We start from the raw sequence: 22,081 nt of genomic DNA on the forward strand, positions 1-22,081 counted from the left end.
GGATGGGGCCTGTGAGGTGAGGGGGCGGGGCCTGTGAGGTGAGGGGGCGGGGCCTGGAAGTGGGGGGCCCTGTGAGGTGAGGGGGCGGGGCCTGGGGGGGATGGGGCCTGTGAGGTGAGGGGGCGGGGCCTGGAAGTGGGGGGCCCTGTGGGGGGGGTCCTGCAGGGGGTGCTGCTGGGGATGGGGGGTGGGGTAGTGTAAGGGGGGGAACTGGGCTGACCTGGGAAGGTCACTGCCTCTGTGACCCCAGAACTAGGAGCCTCCCCGTCTATGAGCCCTGCAAGGGCAACTCCCTTCCTCCTAGGGCAGGTTGCCTCTGCTGGGGTGGGTGGGATGGGGTTCCTCTCTAAAGGGAGAGCAGTGAGGGGGGGGTTATTTCTCCCCACCCCCCTTAGCTAAGTTCTTCCCCCCCCTTCCCCCCCCGTAAGCTTGCAGTGCTTTAGTGCTAGCCTGCCCTGACCTGTTGAGATGGGGGCCGGGTTAGAGTTCCCAGCCTGGATTTATCCCCACAGCTCCCCTCTACTCCTAGGAGGGCTGAGCCTGTTCTGGTGAAACGGGGACCAGTAATGTATCACGGTGTGCAGGGGGTGGGGGTGAGCAGGAGGCGTTCGAGGGTGCAGGCATGAGCCCCATCTACACAGTGGCTTCTGTCGTGGCTACCTCTGGAGGTGACCTGTACTTGGTAGCTAGGTGTTTTCCCTAGTGTAGACACTCCCCTAGGGGAGTGACTCAGAACAATCAAATGTTGCTGAACTCGGAGGACATGTAAGGAAGGCTAGCACAGCGGCGCATTGCGGGCGGGATGGGGTGTGTTGTGTGGCTGCAGAAGTGGAGAACATGGGCAGAGAAGACAGCAAGGCCTGGTCCGAACACAAAGTTGCACCCGTTTTACCACTTGGACTGGAAGCTGTTTGGTGCAGGGACAGTCCTTTTGTTCTGTGTTTGTACAGCACCAGGAGGTCCTGGTCCACGACTGAGGCTCCCCCGAAAGAAAGGGATGCGATGTTGAACTGATGCAACTTTGTATGTGGATACTCCCCAAGTGGTTTGTGCCTGGATTGCATTGGTAAATGTCATCGAGTTTAGACTGGCTGTACTAGTTCTAAACTAATAAACCCTGCATGGATGCTTTAAAGTACTGTCTTTTAACTGATTTGCGTTAAATAGCTGCAATGTGCATGTAGAGATGTAACAGTGGGGTGTGTGCAGTATAGGTAGGCTTGGCAGAACTTGATGTTAGTCATCAACATTATAAAATAACGATCAGTGTTTCTTTGAAATTAAATAGAAAAAAATACTTACACAGTTGCAGGAAATTGTGTGTGTGGGGTTCAGACTAATCATCTAACGACTGTATATTCAAAAAACTCAAGCTTTGTAAACCTTAAACCATAAACGCAGCATTTTTCCTTCTTTGCCTAGCTGCAAATTTCAGTTATTGATGGAAATACTTTTTTCATCAATTTGCACCATCTGTGATCTTTCCTAGCCTAGTTCTAGATCCCAATCTGTGGAGGATAGGAGTCTGTTACAGCTCCAGCTGTCACATCTCACTCTTTTAGCTCTGGAGGTTCTTTGGTCAGTCCCCTGTGTGTCTGCCAAGATGGTGGTTGTCACTTAGGCCTGGTGTATACCTAAAACTTAGGTTGACCTATCTGCGTCAATCAGGGATGTAAAAAATTCACACCTCGAGAGATGTAATTAAGCCAACCTAAGCTCTGGTATAGATGCCACTAGGTGGACAGAAGAACTCTTCTGAGGGGGGTAGATTTGCTGCCCTAACGGAAGAACCCCCTCCTGTCGCTGTAGGAAGTGTCTACACTAGTGTTGCTGCAACTCTGCTGGTGTAGTGCTTGTAGTGTAGACGTACTCTCTGACAGGTCTTAAGATCCTCTGTAAGTGAAGTGCATGTTATTAGGAGAGTACTCAGTGGCTTACCACGACTTGAGGAAGATGTAATGGCTGACAGATTTAGGGGTGACAGTGAGCATCAAATTAGATAGGAGTTTGAAATGTGCTAGGGCTGCCAAAGAAAAGCCGATGCAAACTTTGAGACTGTGTACTGCAGAGCCAGCATGTCACTAGAGAAAGGTATGCGATAGTCCCCCCCATGTGACTCTGTAGCTGGGATGTTATGTTCAGTTTTTGGACATAGGTGACTGACTGGACGGGGGAGGTCTGAGGAGAACAGCGATAATCAAATGGACCGGAGGAACTGGATTTGGAGGGAAAGATCAGGTCCGTGTAGTTTGGCAAAGCAACCACTAACGAAGGGGTGTCACATCCATAAATAATGGGCAGGTGTACGCATTAAATAGTGAGGGGAATTTAACGTGATACGCAGGCAATGGGTAGGACTGATAAAAAGAAGGGGGAAATAAAGGATAAATTGCAGGGGAAACTTGCTGGCAGTGAGACCCGTTACTGCAGAAAGAGCTCTGCTTGGGATTCTAGGAACTGGACTGGATGCTAGAGATGTTCTATAGGGAACAATCCTGCATTGTCTTCCCCGGGCAGATAGGAATGGCTGTGAGCTGTGTGTGTTAGAGACAGTGGAGTGGCCAGATGCCGCACGTGGCTAAATCATGTGTGCGTGGGTGTGGAGGGGGTTTAAAATGCAGTCCCATCTGGAGGAGATGGGGTGAGTTGGAAGCTAGCACAGCTAGTGGCTTTAATCCTGTGCCCTATAGGGAGCTCTGTTTGCCTCTGCAGCTTGTCCTAGCCCTGCATCTATCTGATTGTGCTGCAGGCTGGGTTCTCAACTGAAGCAGCAGCTGCCAGAGAGGAGAGGGGGAGGGCATACAAGAGCAAATGACAAGGTTCTTGTGACTCAAAGCACATTGTTTTCTCTCATCTGGGCCACTAGATTCCCAAGGTCTCCAGAGCAGGGAGCTGCAATAGATAACAATTTCTTAATCAGCACAAATGGGGGGTGGGAAGGGAAGCTGGCAGGCTGGCTATCCAGAGGAGAGAGGAGGTGGCTGATGTCAAGAATATGATTCTTAATACACCTCTACCCGGATGTAACGTGACCCGGGATAACACAAATTTGGATATAACACAGTAAAGCAGTGCTCCGGGAGGGGCTGCGTGCTCCGGTGGATCAAAGCAAGTTCAATATAACGTGGTTTCACCTATAACACGGTAAGATTTTTTGGCTCCCGAGGACAGCGTTATATCAAGGTAGAGGTGTAATAAAATAGGAAACTGAAAACTCCAGAAGAGGCTGTTAAATGATGCCTCCTAAAATTCTTTGCCTGTAACAAGTGAGAATGCAGCACGTTGTGCCAGCTAAATCTAATGTTCAAAGACAATATGTTCTGGTTCTAGGGACCTGGATTTCATACTGGCATGTGACACAGTAATACTGTTGTGTGGAGCTCTTCTCTTACAAAATGTATTCTCAAAAAGCAGTTTAGAGAAATAGCAGAACAGGGAAGAGAGACTGAGATAGACGAGAGAAATGTTTTTTGTTGAGTGTGTGTACACACTTGCATATACGAAGCTTTTATTTTTAAGAGAGACAGTTGAAGATAAAGTTGAAGGGGGACTTAAAATATATATATAAATAAATAAAAAACCCAAACCCAAGGAATCTAGGCGGGCAAGCCCTGTTAAGTCATTGAGATTTGTGTTTCTGAATCTTAGGTGACTTTAAAAATCTATCCCCTGAAAACCCTTTAGGACATTTTTAGCAACTAAAATTTCCTAGTGATAGTTTTTAGTGTGCATCATAAATTAGTTAGATGCTTTCAACTCATGTTAAACAAGGCATTGGTACATAACATCAGATGCCATTGTGCTAAATGCTAATTGGCATTTGGTGGCTACAGTAGCTTGTCTGCGAACAAGGTATACTTCCCAAAATTATCACTAATTATAAAATACATATTGCTCAGATTTAACTTGTCTGCTTGCCATTAATCAAATGCTTAAAACTCGCATCTGTAAATAAAACATGGGAGCTGATCCAGACTCACTCGTGCTGCTGGTTTGAAACCTCCGTCTAAATTTTGCTTTTCTCTGTAGAGCATTGTAGCAGTCTTCTTTAATGACATAACTAGCAATGCTAATTTCCTTATTGGATGCTGGACATTGCTATCTTCAATGTCCGTTCTATCTGTCAGTATAGCACGAGTGCTTCTTTACTGACTTGGTTATTCTCCTTACAGGGACTCTGTGAAATAGGGAAAGATTGTTATCCCTGTTTGCCAGGTGTGAAACAGAGGCCCAAGTAGATGATCACCCAATAACTCTGTTTCACATGGAATGGAACCCAGGTCTCCAGAGTTAAAGTCCAGTGCCTTAACCGCAAGGCCACCCTGCCTCTGTAAACTGCATCAATTCTCTGTCAAGGTCTTCACGCTCTGGTACTAGTTGGAGGCTCCAACATAAAAGAGGGGATGGAGGGCAAAACCTTGTGCACTGAAATATTTAATGGGAATATTCTGTGTCTAGCACTGATCTAAAACATTGGAATTCCTTGTGGTACATTTGATACGGCTGAAACCTTCAGCAGCCTTGCACTGACTTCCATAGCTGCTTTTCAGCTCAAAGGATCCCAAAGCACCTTACGAACTGTACCTGCAGCACTGCTGCGAGGCAGACACCTGTGCATAGCATCGGTGAATAACTTGACGAAGGAGACCAGGACACACAATGCACCATTGCCACCATCCACACTGCACCAGGTGGCCTGAGTTCTTAAGGGCCCACTTAAAGAACTGGACAAATTGCATAGACTCTCTCTTTATCCAGCGAGGCAGCATAGAGGGCCCAACTGCCTACTGGGATTGAAACGCTTGATTTCAGGAGAGCAAACGTGAGCTAGGCTCACTGCACACCTTTGCCGTGGTAGTGGACTGCCTTGGTGTTTTCCAAGTAGTGAACTCCTCCGATATTGTGAAAACCTCGTTTCCAGGTTAGTAGCATTAGCTAAGTTGGTAATTAGCTAGTTAGTTGCTTTGCTGCTTTTGCTAGGAACTGTGGGCCAGATTCTCCACTGCCCTGCCACGTAACACTAGTGTGGAGCGAGTGTAATACCCTCCCGTTCTGGTGTAATACCCATGTATACACTCACCATTTCTTTGGCGTAAATAACCACACAGGGCAATGGGGAATTGGGCGGCCTGTGTTCAGTTAATGAATTCCTTGGTAACCATATAGCCTTTAGCTTTGGCCCCTTTTTGGAAACGGACTCGGGATTGAGGGATAACTTTGTCCCTCAAGCTGATCCAAACTACTGGGAACTCTTGCTGGCTCTGCCCAGCAGTTTGGCAAGGTCTCTGTCGGCCATATGCAAGCAATTTTCAAATGGAATCAAACTCCGGTCTTCGGGGGAGACATGGGAATGCTTGCTTGTAATGTAAAAGCAGAGTGTTTATTGCAAACAAAAGCACGCTGGTCGAAGCCCGCTGACAATCTGCATCCCAGGATATAAATTGTAAGATAAAGTTGAAATACTTCTGCAGAATACTTGTTCTAGCCACACATTTGGGTAGAGAGGAGCTGGGGTATGGGGTAACTAGGTCCTATTCCTGGCTCAGCCCCGTCTCACTGTGATGTTAGACCAAACTTTACCTCTGTTTCCGCCACCTTTAAAATGGATGACACTTGTGTAGCATACGGGAATTTTGAGTGCATGATTCTCTCAAATGAGAAGGACAACAGAAACATGCCTTTATTTCTCTGTTTGCTAGATGCACCAGCAAACAGCTCCCTGCTACCAGCATCGCGGTCTCTTGCTGCCTATAATTTTGCAGAGCTATGAACAGAGGGGAAAAATGCAGCATAAACTCTGATCTTCCAATTTAAAAAAAAAAACAAAAAAACCCCTCACTGACATGCTGCAGCTTGGATTGTCAGTTGCCTCATGTCCAGGGGGTTTAACCAGAATCAATAACTTCAATAGGTGGATGTGTTCATTAGCAAAACTAACGGCAGCTCGGGGGACTGTGCGTGCTTGCTGCAATGCCTGAATTTGGAACGATTTATCTGATCTTAGCAGGCCATCTCTGCCCCAGCTTCGTAACTTCCCCTCTGAGGTTAACAGGCAGACTGAAAGACGCTTCTTGATCTTGGCTGGCATCATGGCTGCCTCGGCGGTTGGCAGCTGAACCCCTCCGCACTTGGGAATGTGCTATTTCTAGGATCCATGCAGCTGGTTTAAGATCTATGATTGTTCATCAGTGGCTTTTATGGCTGTCCCACACTAACCTCTGTTTTGCTCCATTAGCAGCAGAGAACAGATATGGGAGGAGGGCTTAGCTGATGGCTTCATTCAAGACGCATGGTTTTTTCCTTTCCTCCCTTACTGGTTGAGCCCTCTGAATCTTACACCAAGTAAAATGGGGTCAAAACTACACTCTTCCATGGGGTATCAGCCTCACTTACTCTCCGCTCTTATGGTCTTTGGAGAACAGACTGAAAGTGAGTGGGAGTTGGCAAGGTGGCCCATTGAACACATGTGGTACTTGGCAAAGCTTTCAGGTGGGCTCTGGAGTGGCTCCAGGGCTTGTTTTTCATTGACCCTCTAGCTAGAGGGTTCTGGAGTTTTTTGGGCTTTTAGTGACTGGTCCCTGAGAAGCCTTCCTGTCCTTGGCGGGAGTCTAGCATTCATGGCTTCAGGAATGAGTTGGTGGAGTATGGAGGCAGGAAGGCTTGAGGGGTAACTCTCCTGAATTGGCATCCTGGAGAGGTAGGGGCTCCTTTAGCCAACATTCTAACCAGTGTTCATGGAGAAGCCGTTCGTTGTAGGGCAAGGGACCCTCTGCTACCAAGAGGGGAAAACGTTCCTGGGACCAGAGATTCCAGTGATGTGAGCGGAGGACTGGGGCTTTCCAGCGCAGTGAGTTTATGTGGTGCCTGGTTTGTTTGTTTGCAGGGGCTCCTCCAGGATAGAAGAAGCATGCGATATCTATGCCCGAGCAGCAAACATGTTCAAAATGGCCAAGAACTGGAGTGGTACGTATGCCTGCTCTGACGCTGCTGTCTCTATTAACCATGCCATGTTGGGTGGGCTTGGGGAGGGGTAGGGTCCCCTTGCAGTACAGAACAGTAACTCTGAGTTTGTGCCACTCTGTGGCAGCAGAGTCCATAATTTGGATATGGTGCCAGGGGAGGGACCATGCTGCACCAGTGGCTTATCTCTGGGAGATCTGGGTACTCAGTGCTGCTAAAGTCAGTGGGTTCTGCAAGGAATCCGCAACTCTGAAAATCAGGCCCATGGCTTGCTAGGCGTTCACACAGCATGAGAATGAGCTCCATGGCTTCTTCCGTGGGGAGGAGCTCTCTAAGCAGCACCTTGCTGATTGCCTCCCCTCCGGCTTTCCCTGTGAACTGGGTCCGGGCTAGGAAACATGCAGTAAGAGGCAGCTGCTGCTACTAAACGGATTCCCCGGAGCTTGAGTATGAAGTGGCGAAGCACTGCAACACGGCCCCTCTGTGCGGGCAGAGACCATTGTGCAATGCCACCTTCGTGTTGGCTTCCTTAGCTGGCACGCTTCAAAAAAAGGAAGCTTTGCCTGTGAAATGACCCTCATGGGCATCTTGGGAACGGCTGGGGTTCTGCTCCTCGCCCTCCCGGTTCCTCTTCCAGCTGCGGGGAACGCCTTCTGCCAGGCAGCACAGCTCCACCTGCAGCTGCAGAGCAAGCACGACGCGGCCACCAACTTCGTGGACGCTGGCAATGCCTTCAAGAAAGCTGACCCGCAAGGTAAGACGCCAGCACTGCTGCTGTCCAGGTGCTGAGGAATAGGTTCTGCTGTGGTTCCGGTGGAAGAGCTGGGAGTCGGGACACCTGGGTTCTAGTCCTGGCTCGGGGAGAGGGATGAGAGGCAGGGGAGCTGGGAATCAGGACTCCTCCTGGGTTCTTTTTGACGCTCTGCTACAGACTGGCAGGCGGAGAGTCCGCTGGTTCTGAGTAACTCCACCTGTGTCTTTTTTGTACAATGGTGAGGATTCACTAACCTCATAAAATGCACCGATCAACTGGGCCTATATAAAATGCATGTTTAGCTGGATTCACGTACTGTACTTGCACACCACCTTTCAGGCATAGGTATGTCATGGCCAATAGATCCCTATGAAGAGGGGTAAAGAGAGACTTCAGACCCCTTGTGGAAACGTTCTTTTTCTGATTTGCAACCTTAACCACCAAAAGTTGATCAATGCACTTGCCTGGGTGAAAGTGAATAAGGAAGTGTTATTTACTCCTTCTCATAACACACGAACTAGGGGTTACCCAGTGAAATTAATAGGCAGCAGGTTTAAAACAAGCAGAAGGAAGCATTTCTTCACCCAGCACAGTGTCAACCTGTGGAACTCCTTGCCAAAGGATGTTGTGAAGGCCAAGACTATAACAGGGTTCAAAAAAGAACTAGATAAATTCATGGTGGATAGGTCCATCCATGGCTATTAGCCAGGAGGGGCAGGGATGGTGTCCCTAGCCTCTGTTTGCTAGAGCTGGGAATGGGCGACAGGGGATGGATCACTTGGTGATTCCCTGTTCTGTTCATTCCCTCTGGGGCACCTGGCATTGGCCACTGTCAGAAGACAGGATACTGGGCTAGATGGACCTTTGCTCTAACCCAGCATGGATGTTCTTATGCCGCTTGCAGCCCGAGGGAGTAAACCCCACTGGCCAGCATGCCCGTCAAATTACACGTTGAGATTCCTAGTTCAGTGGAAATCCTTGTGCAACCTGAAGAGCCTGTCTGCCGTGTTGTGCTGCTGTTCTAAGAGAACCACCCCGGGGCGCGCGTGTGTGTGAGAGAATATATTGCATCACGGTGGGATAAGCCTATTACTAGAATATTGCAACAGCTTCCAGGTATACTACTCCTGCTGCCCTGACTGCTTGGGGGCGGGGGAGTTTCTCTGAAGCTGCAGATGTGATTGTTAACTGGTCAGCTGGAATTTTGTGCTGGAGTGAATGTTCTGCAGTGCTGACTGCTGCAATTTCCACTCTCTCTGGTGTGGATTAGCTGGTTAGGATGCAGCAGGCATACCACCCTGCTTAGGAGGGGACCTCGATAAAATCTGACCTACCATCTGGGAGCGTTCCTCCTTTCACAGATGGCAAAGTCGCACTGGTTGTGACCCTAACCAGCAAAAAGACAGGAAGCTTAGGACTCAATTCTGCATGGAACTTCTTGTGGCTGGTTAACCTTCTCAGAAGAGCTAATAGCAAGGAGTGCAGCTGAAAATGAGATGCGCTGTGTGGCCATGCAGAAAAGGGTAAAGTCTCCTAATTAAGCTTCTAAGAGACTGCTCTGTACAAATGTTCCCTGTGCAGCAGAGAACTGAAGGAGTTCTAAGAACTAACTACGCTTTAAATCTTTCTGCTGTCGAAGGGCATATATCCTGCAGGCAGTTCTGTGGGAGCAGACCCCTGTGGACTCCTCATGACATCAATGGGGCTCTCTGCAGGCCTCTCCAGAGCAGTTTGCAGTGTGTGCTGCCGGTGTCCCTGCACAAGAGGAATTCTACTTGGCGTTGCATGCTTTGAGGGTGATCACTTACGCCATGCTTATCTGAGCTGGGGTTTTGCACATGCAGTTAGATCCGCTTGGGTGGTGATTCTGGAGAAAAGATAATGAAGTAACCTGAGGAGACAACAAATTTAATCCTCTAGGGGATTTGCCTAATCTTTCAGAGATTTATGTTCCGATTATCCAGCCACATTGCTCTCTGCGGAGCAGTCAGGGTTTGTTCTCCCGAGTGAGTTTTGCGTTTTGCTTTGCGTTTTGTGAGGTGGGGAGATGGTATCTGGGGATGGTGGGCGGAGGGATTTGAGCCAGTCCCAGTGGGGCTCATGGTATTTTTCCTCTCATTAGTGAGATTATTTTTTGCCTCTCTCTGCTAAATCCCATTTCTTAAGGGAGCTCTGCCTGAGTAGACACGAGCTCTATTTGTCTAAGGATATCCTACACCAGGCAAAAGGACAATTTTGTGCATGTCACTAGTGTACCAATTCCTGGGACTGCAGTTCCTTGCCCACCAGTGGGAACACAAGAGCAGGAGCATGCCCTCTACTCTGACGCTCAGAGCATCAACAATCCCCAGCCTGTAGCGGGACATCGAGGTTAGCATCATGGCATTTTTGCTGTGAGCCGACAGGACAGGCAGAGCACGTCTGGCCTGCCTTTAGGAGGGAGGGATCCTGGTTATGTGGCTCTGGTGCAGTTATGTTCTCTTTCCAAAGAACCTGGCTGTAAACCCTGGGCGTTAGAGGTCTCAATAATCCTTGAGGGGGCCACTTAGGGATCTGGGGCAAAAATCAGTACTTGGTCCTGCTAGCGAAGGCAGGGGACTGGACTCGATGACCTTTCAGGGTCCCTTCCAGTTCTGAGACAGGCATCTCTCTATATATATAAACTGGACATGCAGGCAACCCCAATTAAAGGAAAAAAATCCCCGAATCTACCAGCCCAAGTTCTCCTCTTAATCCCTGGCTCTGTGAGACAGCACTGGGGGCCTGGCTGGACGTAACTCGGGGAAGAAACAAGGGCAGCTGCTATTTCTTCCTAGTGATACCCTTTCCAAGATATGGAGAGGGGAAGAGAGCCCTCTAATCAATGTACAGGACCGAAATGAGTGTCTGGCAGGCTTCGGTGGCCTTGGGCACTGACGCCAGGTGCCAGAGCTCACAGCACTGAGGAAATATTTTCATAACTTGAAGGCCAGAAGGGACCATTATGACATGCCCAGACAAACCCAGGCCAGAGTGGCTCACCCAGTGATTCCTATGTCCAGCCCAAGTGGGACTTGTAGTTCTCCCTTTTAAAAGCTTGCAGAGGGGACCTGACCTGATTTATTGGTAAATCCCCCCCCCCCCCCCCCCGTCCCTGTCTCCCGTTACTCCTAGTCTCTGTTCCTTCCCCCCAACCTGCATTAGCTTTCCAGGCCCCTTGGACTAAAGGCAGTCTAAAATTCAGCCGGTGCATCACCTGTTGGTTAGAGGCAACTGCACCTGCTTATCCTAGGGTTGATTTTTGGCCATTCCGCTTCCTGTTAGGGAACAATGCGAGTGACATTTGGGAACAGTAAGAAAAATTTGCCTGTCAGAGCTCGGCATTTATGTGCCGAAAAACACCCTCCCACGTCTTTCTGGAGAATGCTGGTGAGAGAAACTCCCCTTGCAATAGAGCAAAATGTAGTAGTGAAGGGAGCCATCTTGTGTTGCTCACAGCGCTGCGAGGTATTTACCCAGAGCAGGCTGGTGGCCTTGTCTTTGGAAGCCAAGTTCATAGGAGCTGCTGGAAGATCCTGTCTGAAGAGCAGGGAATTTTTCTCCACTTTAGGGGCTAAAGTTCAGAGTCCGCTTGAAATAGTCTCACAGGGGCCACAGCTGATTTAGCTGAAATTGGTGAGGCTTTGTGGAAATGCCAGGGTTCGCTTGCATGGAGACAGGTGAAGGATCGGGGCCATAAAGTGTTATGGAGGCACTTGGTTTCCTTATTTTAGCGATGGTGCTGGTGAGCTTTGCATGTGACTGTCCTGAACCCTGAACAAAGCTCGTTGTTTGGGGCGAATAAACTAGTAGTTTGTGCACATCTTTCAGCTCAGTCTTTCCATGGTTGTAGAGAGGCAGCATGGTCTGGAGGAGAGGGCCCCGTGCTGGGACATGTCGGCTCTGCCGCTGACCTGCTGTGGGATCTTTTGGCCAGTCACTTCCCCCTCCCACCTGCCCTTTCATTGTGTCTTGTCCCTTTAGACTGAGCCCTTCAGGGCAGGGACTGTCTCTCATGAAGTGTCTGAGCCCAAGGGGCCGGGAAGTGCTACAGTGTTAATGTTACGGGTACAATGCACATAAGCTCCTAAAGCTTGCGCTGTTGGCTTCCTCGCAGGCAGCGTCTGGTTGGTGACCACAATACCGCAGGATTCTTGTGTGCTGAGTAATATCTACCATCCTAGCCAAGTCAGGGTCAGTTGCCTGGTCACCTCACTCCAGCCTCGTGCTCTGGTCCCTGAGGCTTTCTTTTGCTGGAGTGGTCTGGACAACAGCTGCATGAGACACTGGGGCGCAGGGTGTGAAATAACACCACTCCAGATACAATCTTCATCGATTCATTAGCTCCTCTGCAGGCCCCTTCTAGCCATGGGACCACCTCTCGCCTGCTCTCCGTTCCCTGGAGGGGGGCAGCCTCAGCAGTTTTCCTTAAGTGGCTATTGATCTCTGTGGAGGGGTTGTGCTAGAAACAACACCTGGTTGTCGTCATTTTCAGGCAGGTCAGAAGAGTTACTGAACGGCTTCATTTCTCTACACTCCTGTGCTTAAAAAAAGTTTTGGTTTTGTTTTGTTTTTAAACAGAGGCCATTAACTGTTTGATCAGAGCTATCGAGATCTACACAGACATGGTAAGTCTGTCCCTCCGTGTCTGCGGACCAAAACGTTCTCTTTGCTTCTGGGCTGCTGCAGAAGGGAGGGTGATCCAGGAGGTGGCACTCTTCCCTGGGCTCCCAGTCCTGTAGCACTGTGCTGCTGGAAGTGCTGTCAGCCGGATCAGACGTCCGATCGAGACCCTGACTACTTGTGATCCCTAAAGGTAACAGGAAACTGCTTGGAAGAGTCGGTGATTCAGCCACCGGGTTCTTGGCCAAGTTGAGGCAGAAGCAGAGGGTGCCTCTGGCTAACAGCCTAGCACTCTGCTACAGCAGAGAATGGGTACCCTAGATAGAATTCAGCCGGTGTCCTAACCAGTGTGTGGATTGAACTGAGCAGGGTGGCCTGCTGCAGTTTTGCCAGCTGAGTGAAGCCAGTATTGGACTTAAAAGAAGGGTTTGTAGCAACTTCAGAATCGGCTGCCGTGGCAGACGTATTTATACAATTCAGAGAACTCCAGTGGGGAATTCCCTGAGGTTCGCCAGTGTATCCTCCCTGCTGCAAGGGTAGCGCAAGCGAGAAGACGCAGGAGCTGAAGTTGAGTCGGTGAACGTGCGTTAATTTCCCTCTCCTCTTCCAGGGCCGATTCACCATCGCCGCCAAGCATCACATATCAATAGCGGAGATCTATGAGACGGAGCTGGTGGATATAGAAAAGGTAAGTCCTGAGGACGCGGGGGGAAGGGAGGGAATCGGTCTGCCTTGTAGCTCTCTTATCTAGAAATAGGTTAAATGCAAACAGTCTCCTGTGATTGGCCTGACATTGTTGCTGTGTCTGGGATGTGCAGCCTTGCGAGGACTTGAGCTTAATCCTGCGTTTGAATCCTGTTAGACACACTCATGGCTAATTAGAACACCCACTGTTAGAGTAACTTCTTGGTAATTAGGGATATAAATTCTGCAGCAGGGCTGAAGCCAATTGCTAACTGATGGGGGAGAAAGGGGAAGGGTTGGAAGATACTTCTGTAGCAGGCTGTCATAATTGTTCATTATGTTTTTTGCACCTTCCTCTGAAGCTGCTGGTACCAGTCAGTGTCAGAAGCGAGAGATTGGGGGGTGGATGCCAATGGCTTGGTAGCCTAGGGGTACGGGTCTTGCCTTGGGTGTCCATAGGTCCTGAGGTTAAACCCAGGTGGAACCCTGGCAACTGGTGTTGCATTTTGAGGTCCTATTAGTTGGTCCCAGCTGGCCTTAGAGAACCTGGTCCTGAACCAGATTCAGCTTTATTGCCCTGCACCTTGTGGTCACTCTCACCAGTGCAACATGGGTGGAAAACACTAGCCCATCAGAATGGCAGCACTCTGTGCCTGTGTAAATGACTGCGCAAGTTACAGGGCAGTGGAGAATTGGGTCCCGTAAGCCTCCCCTTGGGCAGGACACCATGTTAATAAACAGAAGCAAAACTAAAAACTCACCAGCTGGAACAAATTGCAGGCGTTTGGAATGCGGATGCTGCAAAGAACGAGCAGAAAATCTGTGCAGACGCTTGGCATGGCTTGCGTTGCAATTGATTAAAGGTTAACGCATTTGGCTCACGTGGGTGTCTGAGAGCCAGAGGGGCAGTCAACTCCAGCTGTATGCCCCTAGGATCACTCCTCCTGTTCTACAAGACTAAATGATTCACCAAATACTCTTCAGGAGAAATAACTTTCTTCCTTGTGAGGGAGAACGTCTGCTGCTGCCTCGGGGGTTCTGTCGGGCTGCCCACACACAAACTGGCGCTGCGAATATTAAAGCCTTGTGAACAGCTACTCTGGTTTTTTTCAGTTTAGCTTAAACCTGTTTCACTTTGACTTAAGCAAAACCAAAATACCATCTCAGGTGGTAAGCAGGGGGTTTTCTCATGACTGGAGCCCCCTGCTCCACCCCCTTTTATAGCTTTGGCACAAGGTGGGGATCTTTTGTCTGTGCTTGGCCCCCACCCCTCCTTCTAAATGGAAAAGTACAAGATTTAAGATGGATTTCAGTATCAGGTGACATGGTCACATGTCCCTGTGAGACCTCCATTCTTCATTACCCCTAGCCCACACCTACACAGGAAGGCTTGCAGGTAAATAAACCCATTCACAGTTCATTGATTCTGACGCACCCTTAATGGCTTCCACTGAATATGTTTACATCAGTAATACAAGTTTATATCTTATTTTTCTAACTCCAGATATAGAAATAATACGTGCAAACAAATAGGATGAACACTCAGTAGATTACAAGCTTTCTAATGATACCATACAAGGGGTATTTAGTTTAAAGCATATTCCAGTTATGTCAGATTCATAAGCATATTTCCATAAAGCATATGGAGTGTGACATCACAACCAGGTTCGGGGAGGCGGGTCTTGTAAAATTCTACTTGGGAGCTGATGGGAGGAAAATCCATAGGGGTGGTGGGCTGTGGTCCTATGGCAAGCTCATCGTACTGACCCGAGAAAGTTATAAACCAGTTTAATGTTTAATCCCAGGTGTCTCCAGTCCCCGTTTGGAGACACCTGGGATCAGTTCCTGCCTCCACCAAAATCTTCCTGCATGCCATGCCCAGAATCTGTTAATCTTTGGGCCTCTGGTCCCTGTGTGTGTGTGGGGGGGGGTGATTGTGTAATCTCTCTCAGGCAGGGATTCTGTGTTCATGCAGTGCTTGTCTTGGTTGGGGCTGCTACTGCAGGAGTGCCTGATGGGGATGGAAGTTCTAGGTTCTAGTGAGGCTCTGGCCACGGGCTCTCTGTGAACCTGGACTCCGGTGCTGGTTGATGATCGACACCTCTCTGCTCAGGCCCTGCATTCTTGGCGTTTGCCCCGCAGATGGCTGAGAGTGTGGGTGGGTTTCGTGCGTAGGGATCTCTCGGCAGGTCGGGCGTGCGGTGCTGTCTCTCAATTCTGCTAGTGCTGCCAGCGAACTGCCTGGGGAGCTCTCATGGGGTGTTGTGTTCTTTCTAGGCGATAGCCCATTATGAGCAAGCTGCTGATTACTACAAAGGGGAAGAATCCAACAGGTAAATCAACTGCTGCTTTGCCCCCTCTTGCTGTAACACTGCTCCGCCACGTTCAACAGCCATGCATTAACGCCTGTGCTCTGCAGGCATATGGGCGGCCAAGCCAGCATCGCTCCCTTAAGGTGGTATTGTAACCGTACAGTCCAGCCCAAACTAGGGGTAGCATGTAGCTATGCCAGCCCAGGAGTCACAATCCTCTCTCTCTCTCACTGGTGCAGCTTTCTAGCTCGTGTGTGTGGGGGGGGGCGTGAGTAGCAGCCTGACGAGCTGCTGTCCCACTGCACAGGCACTTGCATTGCAGGTCGCTCACGTGGGAGTAAAAGTGGGTTCCTTATGCCTCCTTGCTTCCCCTCTCTGGGGCACAGCTGGGTTTGTGGCTGAGCCCTTAGAAAGGACTTGACTGTGGTGATTGTTGCTATAAAGGGTGTGATGTAGACATCGCTCATTTTTCCCCCCCACACACACTCTTTAGTGGCATAATGATATTGAGCAAACCCTTATGCAGCTGGGCCCAGTGGCAGATCAACAGAATGCGCCTACCGGGGCTGCTTGATCCTGTGGGCTGGACCCTGCACCAGTTCACTGGTGTAGAAAGCGCTCCTTCGTAACAGTAACGAGGCCTGTGCTAGAGCAGGGATGCTGGGGGCTCCTGCTGCTGGGGGGGCAAAAAAGCAAACTGCATTTATATGGCTGGCTGAGTGTTTCTGAGGTAGTGCTGTCTTTCACGTCACGCTAAGCGACCTTCCCTCGGAAAGGGAGCGCACTTTACAATCCTCGCAAACGGCCAGCGGGGAGCACAGCCTTCGGGACGCCGCCGTCAGCCTGCTGCTTCTCGCCGTTTTTGTTTCTTTGCAGCTCTGCCAACAAATGTTTACTGAAAGTGGCCACTTACGCAGCCCAGCTGGAGCAGTACCAGAAAGCCGTCGAGATCTACGAGCAGGTCGGGGACTCTTAAAGGGCAGGCGTGTTTGCTCACCTCGTGGTGTCTCCCTTCCTTCCCTTTTCCTGGGGAGGTCCAAAATCCATGAGGCCAGGTCTGCGGAGATCTAATCGCAGGCCAGCCTTTAGATCCCAGCTGGCTTTGCTAGCCTGCGAAGCATTGGGGGGGTTCTTGTAGGGCGGATGGGAATGCCTCACTACGTTAAGGTGAGGAATGGTCCATTCTAAGCTCACGGCACCATCTTTAAGTGTTGCCCTATTGGGTGTGTCTGCAGAGTGCCGTGGCAGGGCTGGGAGTGTTGGAGGCAGCGGGTGTGTATGGGAAGCTAGTGTAGAGGACAAGGATTCAGATGGGGTGTCCCCCCTGCTCCATGTACATCCTGGACAGGCACCCAAATATTCGACCCTCAGTAGGAATCTGATCGCTTTGGTGTGTTGCAGGTGGGCACGAATGCGATGGACAGTCCCCTGCTGAAGTACAGCGCTAAGGAGTATTTCTTCAAGGCGGCCCTCTGCCACTTCTGCATTGACATGCTCAACGCAAAGGTTGGTCTGGCGCTACAGAGCCGCCACTGTGCTACCGAGCGGGGCGTGAGGCTGGGGGCCTAAGGGCCTGCTCCCAAAAATGGGAAAACACCCCTCACTGGTCCATTTAAATGCCTCAAGCAAGGGTAGCCCATAGAGGGGCCCGCAGTGAAGCTGGGGTGGGGAAGCTCTGTTGCTACTGGAGTGACCTCCTGTAAAAAACCCCTCCAAGCCCTGTCCCAAGGAGCCTCCGGGCTAGGCAGCTAGTCCCCCTGCTCCCTTTGTGAGCAGTCACTTGAGCCGCGGGCAGGCTCTCACTCCTCTGTCTTTCCAGCTGGCCATACAGAAATACGAAGAGATGTTCCCAGCCTTCTCGGACTCCAGGGAGTGCAAACTGGTTAAAGTGAGTGACTCTTCCTTATTGGCTCTGCGCTGCTCAGACATTAGAATCGTGTGGGTCTCCCCCCTCCTCCCCCCAATTCAGAAGCAGACTATTGTGCCCTGGGAGGACCCATGTGAGAAGTGGCCAGATGGGGAAGTTTAAAATCAAACTCTCTGCAAATCTAGAGTGCAATGACTCCTCCACCAACGTTCACAGGACTCTTCTAACCGTCTATGGCCCTTGACCTTTTTTCTTTGAGGCCCCCCCAGCATTCTGTAAAAACTCCACAGCCCACCTGTGCCACAACTGTTCTTCTGTATATAAAAGCCAGGGCTAGTGTTAGGGGGTAGCAAGCCGGGCAGTTGCCCAGGGCCCTGCAAAGCTAAGTTGCTCAGGCTTCGGCTTCAGCCCTGCATGGTGGGGCTTTGGCTTTCTGCCCTGGGCCCCAGTGAGTTTAGTGCTAGCCCTGCTTGGTGAACTGTCTGAAACCTGTTCATGGCCCCCCATGGGGCCCTGGACCCCTAGTTGAGAGCTGCTGGTTTGAAGAGCATGAAGTGCTCTTCTATTGGTCCAGTTGTTCAGAATCCCTAGCGCTCTATTCCAGCTGTTCCAGACCAAAATCCACTCCTGCCTTTAGCAAGATGAGGTGCCGGCCTGCTCTTATCTGTGACCCCTGTGAGAAGCCAGTGTGCAGGAAGCTTGTTGAACTGCCATGTTGCTAAGCAACAAGGAAGTAGGCGGGTACCCATCCCCCAGGTGGATTGTGAAAGGTCCCTGGACCCGTTCTCTTCCCCTGTGGGCTGGCTTTTCCGGAACTGGGACTTTTGCAGAGAGTGTGCTGGACTGGTGTGAACGGCTAGGCCAGCTCCTACCCTCCTGTGGACAGTGCTCGAAATCTGTTGCTTTAATAAACTATTGTTGTGCTTACAATAAAATGCCAGATCCAATCCTGATACGCAGGGCAACTGTTCAGTTGGAGCCGCCTGTCAGCCAGTCGGATTTTCCCGATAACACAGCTGGCTTTAGCTACAGGGTCTCTGCTTGCACCTGTGACCTGGCGTAAGCATCAGAGGTGCGGCAGGTTACCGGGAGTTCCTGCCATTTGTGGAAATTAGTCCAGATCTGTGCTGATCCCTATTCCTTTCTCCCCCTCACAGAAGCTGCTGGAAGCTCATGAAGAACAGAACATTGACAGCTACACCGACTCTGTAAGTGCAGCGGGGAGGGAAGCGTCCAACGCAGCTCACAACCGGGGAGAGACTGGTGTGAAGTGGCTGCTTGGGGCGCCAGTGTAGCAGCTGCAAATGTGGGTGTGAGGAGTCCTTGACTCAGCGTGCCCTGTGTGATCGCTGTGCTGGCCAGTCCCAGGGTGGGTAGTGGATTGCTCACTACAGTGTGTTCTCGAGGATTTAATCCCATCTCTCTGTAAATTACCAGGCCGCAGAGCTCCTTCCCCTTCCTTGATACAGACTAATGGATCCGGCAGATATTCTGCCTAATTTCTCTGTAGGGCTGTTACTAATACTCACTCACGCTCTTCCTTGTCCAGGCCCCTGTTAGGTCAGCACAGGTTGTGGCTCCGATTGGCTCTATCGGGAGTCTTGGGAGTGTGGCACTTCTGCAGATCAGCCCACAACAAGCTACATGTGGGTTTACTTTGCCAGAAGGGGAAGTTTAAATTTTCAAAACACCGGTTGGGTTAAAAACACGAACCCTAGGAACATTAAGTTGAGCTCCTTGAAGGTAAGAACTAAGGAGAACATGGGGAAGAGAAGCTGGGTTTTAGCTTGAGTGGATTTGTTTCTTGTAGGAAATCCCAGGCTCCCAAGTGTATCTACTGCAATGGCCTGTTTCCTGCTGCATAGTGCTAACTCACCTCCAGGTGAATACAGCTGTGTGTGTCACTCATTCTCTCCCTGACCTTCCAGGTAAAGGAGTACGATTCCATCTCACGGCTGGACCAGTGGCTCACCACCATGCTCCTCCGTATCAAGAAAACCATCCAGGGCGAAGAGGAGGACCTGCGTTAAATCCCATCCCCTCCTTCCCTGTCACCGTCAACTCTTTCCTCTGCAGAAGTCTGCATGGATATCTTTGGGGTGGGGAGGGTGGGGCCTGGAGGAGAAGGATTCAGACTTCAGTGACGTATTATCCCTTGTCTCCTAACCCTTTTGCCCCACAACCCAAAGAGCATAACTTGGTTTAGCAAAGACAGGGCATGTAACCGCCTGACTCAGCCTCTCTAGAGAGGACGTATTGGAGTGCCACTATCTTGTTCCTCCTGGGCCAAACAGATGAGTTCCTGGTCCCCGGAGCTTCCCAACCTGCCTGCGGGCTCCTGCCCAGGTGTGATGGTCTAACACCCTTCCCCATCCCTCTTGCTCCCTCTTCAGATATTTAATTGTATAAAAATTACTGGATCTTAAACCTGCTTTAGCCCTGACTTGCTTCACACTGGTTTTAGAAGACAGCACAAAATCAGTTTGCCTCCTAATTCCTGCTGTTTAGAACAGATCCTTTCTCACTGCCCCCTCTCCTGCCCCACACTGTTGATGGGAGCAGGTCTTGCCCATCCCAGGCAGGGATTTCAGACTCAGTACCAGCAGGAGTGGGGATGGGGAGAGCCTCTCCCTCAGCCCTTAACTTCTTCCCCTCCCTAGCCTGTGATCAAATCCCTATAGGGGTTCAGAAGCCTGAGTTTTGAGTATCTCCAGCAAGCCCAGAGCCCTGCTTTAGGCTGGGAGATTACAGGTGCAGTGACTTTCCCCCATGGCCTGAGCTGTGAGACCAGGTTCTGCTACTCTCTGCCCTCTCCTTAGCCCCAGAGAGCTGGGAAATGTGGCAAGCACACGCTGGCACTTCCTAGCTCCTGCTTATTTCAGTGAAGAACTGTACGACCCTTGTGTCTAACCTCTTGGCAGCAAAGACTTCCCAGGGCTCCCCCTCAATCCCCGGAGCTCTGCAAGGAGCTGACAGGAAGCGTCACTTCGCTCTGTATCACAATTATCTCCTCCGTTCCTGTTTCTCATTGTCAACTGCACATGCTAGCTTGAGAAATACACCCCCTTCCTTTCCCCCGCCCACAGGGCCGTAGTGCTGCTCTACGGCCCGCTATTAAGGGGCGTCAGACACTGTCATTCGCGTGCAGCCCAAAGAGGCGAGAGCTGGACTGGACCGTCATTCCCAGGCCGCCTGGGTAGCCAAAAATATTAGTTTTGTGCTTCTGGTATATTAGTAACCGTAGCAAACCCTTCTGTGGTGACTGTTTAATTTAATCCCGTCTCAGATTAGGCAGTAGAAGACTCTACAGCGTGGGTGAATTCTGTATGCAGCAGGCCACGTACATGGCATGGCAGCCAGTTGGAAGGGAATGTTCCTCCCATTAAGTATTGTGTGCGTACAGTCTGTGTTGCCATAAAGGTCTTTATTTCTGGGTTATTCTCTGTGGGTTTTGAAACCTAGCCCAAGAGGGGTGGGGCCAGGGCAGCTCAGGGTTTACCCTGCAGTAATCCCTACTTCTGTATTGTTTGTTGAAAGAAACAGGAAGTCTTGTTGCATGTCTTAATGTCAACAGAAAGCAACTCTTGCTGAGTGTAGTGAATAATTGCACAAGAAAAATAAAAACTTTGCATGAGCAGAAGCAGACTTTTCTAACTGTAACCCTGCAGCTAAATTCATGCTGCTTCACTAAGTGCATCTGTGGGCTTGCATGTTGGAGGTCTCCCATCCTCCCTGCACCACTTCCTCTCCCTCATTGGAACTGAATTCTCCCATTACCTTGCAATCCCTTTAAATTGTGATTCTATTCTGAATGCGGACTATAGAGCTAACCAAAAAAACCCCACCGTGGTTTGCCAAATCTGCCCCCTGTGTATTCAGGTGTCTGCTCAGTTCAGTCCTGTTCGTCCCACAGAGTGCAGACTGACCTGGAATCTACCCCAGCTCTCAATGTGTCAACTGAATTAATTAAATTCTAACTGCAGACTATTTCATTCCGATTCATCAAGAAAATGTTTGAGAGAGTTCAGGTTCAGTGGGTAAGGGTGGAAATCAGCAAAACCACTTATTTCCCTGTCAAATCCAGTGTTACAAACATTGACTCACTGTAGAATAGGTCTCAAGGTGTTTTTTTTTTTTTTTTTTTTTTTTAAAGAGGATATTATTTTTCACCTTGGGCATGGAATCCTTGCAAAATCACCCGGTTAGCAGTCGAGCTGTCTGTCCCTTCATCCATTGGCACATAGGGTAGCTACAAATTAATGAACAGCTCTGAGATTTACCTTTTTTCTAAGCTGATGCTTTTGTTGATCCAAGGACTCCATGCTGCTCTCCTTGTGTTCATATTTTCTGTCTTTGGACCACATTCTGTTTTAACCTATTAAAGAGTTCCAGCTGTTTATTAACAAGCCTGTCTCTTTAGAAGCTAGAGCCACAGTCCCTCACTTGTCGGTTGGGTTCATTAGTATGGGGAAGCAGCTGCAACGATGGGTCAAGTCTGGACATAAACAAGCCCAATCTGTCAGCTGGAGTAAACTGGTATGGCTGCAGGGTCGCTGCTTGAGAACGGGCCATGCTGAAGCCATGTTTTTAACAGGCCCAAGAAATCCTGGGTGCAGAATGGGACTCTTCCTCCTCCTAAAGCCCAAGTTACAGTGATCAGCAGCTATTTCTGCCTCTTTCTGTTCTGTGGAGGTGGGTAAATGTGCCGCAATGCGGGAGGGTCCCTATCTTCAAACGAGGCTTAGGCATGACAAACTCCAGCTCTGCTGCTAAAACCTGGAAAAAGCTCCTCCTTGTTCTTATGAAACGTTCCCAGGCAGAATAGATGAGCAGAAACAAGGGCAAGACTTCAGCAGAGAAATC

At 49.9% G+C, this 22,081-nt stretch overlaps 1 protein-coding gene across 1 annotated transcript in view; it reads left to right on the forward strand.

Annotated features, from left to right (window-relative positions):
- NAPA (NSF attachment protein alpha) overlaps nucleotides 1–21,615 on the forward strand; it is a 22,143-nt gene extending 528 nt beyond the window's left edge. The window contains exons 2-11 of the mRNA XM_034792257.1: nucleotides 6,884–6,963; nucleotides 7,598–7,714; nucleotides 12,314–12,360; nucleotides 12,966–13,043; nucleotides 15,317–15,372; nucleotides 16,228–16,312; nucleotides 16,753–16,857; nucleotides 17,171–17,239; nucleotides 18,376–18,426; nucleotides 19,147–21,615. Of these exons, the coding sequence (XP_034648148.1) occupies nucleotides 6,884–6,963; nucleotides 7,598–7,714; nucleotides 12,314–12,360; nucleotides 12,966–13,043; nucleotides 15,317–15,372; nucleotides 16,228–16,312; nucleotides 16,753–16,857; nucleotides 17,171–17,239; nucleotides 18,376–18,426; nucleotides 19,147–19,248 (790 nt within the window). The 3' untranslated portion in view covers nucleotides 19,249–21,615. The remainder of the gene's footprint in view (nucleotides 1–6,883; nucleotides 6,964–7,597; nucleotides 7,715–12,313; nucleotides 12,361–12,965; nucleotides 13,044–15,316; nucleotides 15,373–16,227; nucleotides 16,313–16,752; nucleotides 16,858–17,170; nucleotides 17,240–18,375; nucleotides 18,427–19,146) is intronic.
- Nucleotides 21,616–22,081: the final 466 nt, after the last annotated feature.

This window comes from Trachemys scripta, chromosome 16, assembly GCF_013100865.1.
Source record: "Trachemys scripta elegans isolate TJP31775 chromosome 16, CAS_Tse_1.0, whole genome shotgun sequence".
Taxonomy (NCBI): domain Eukaryota; kingdom Metazoa; phylum Chordata; order Testudines; family Emydidae; genus Trachemys; species Trachemys scripta.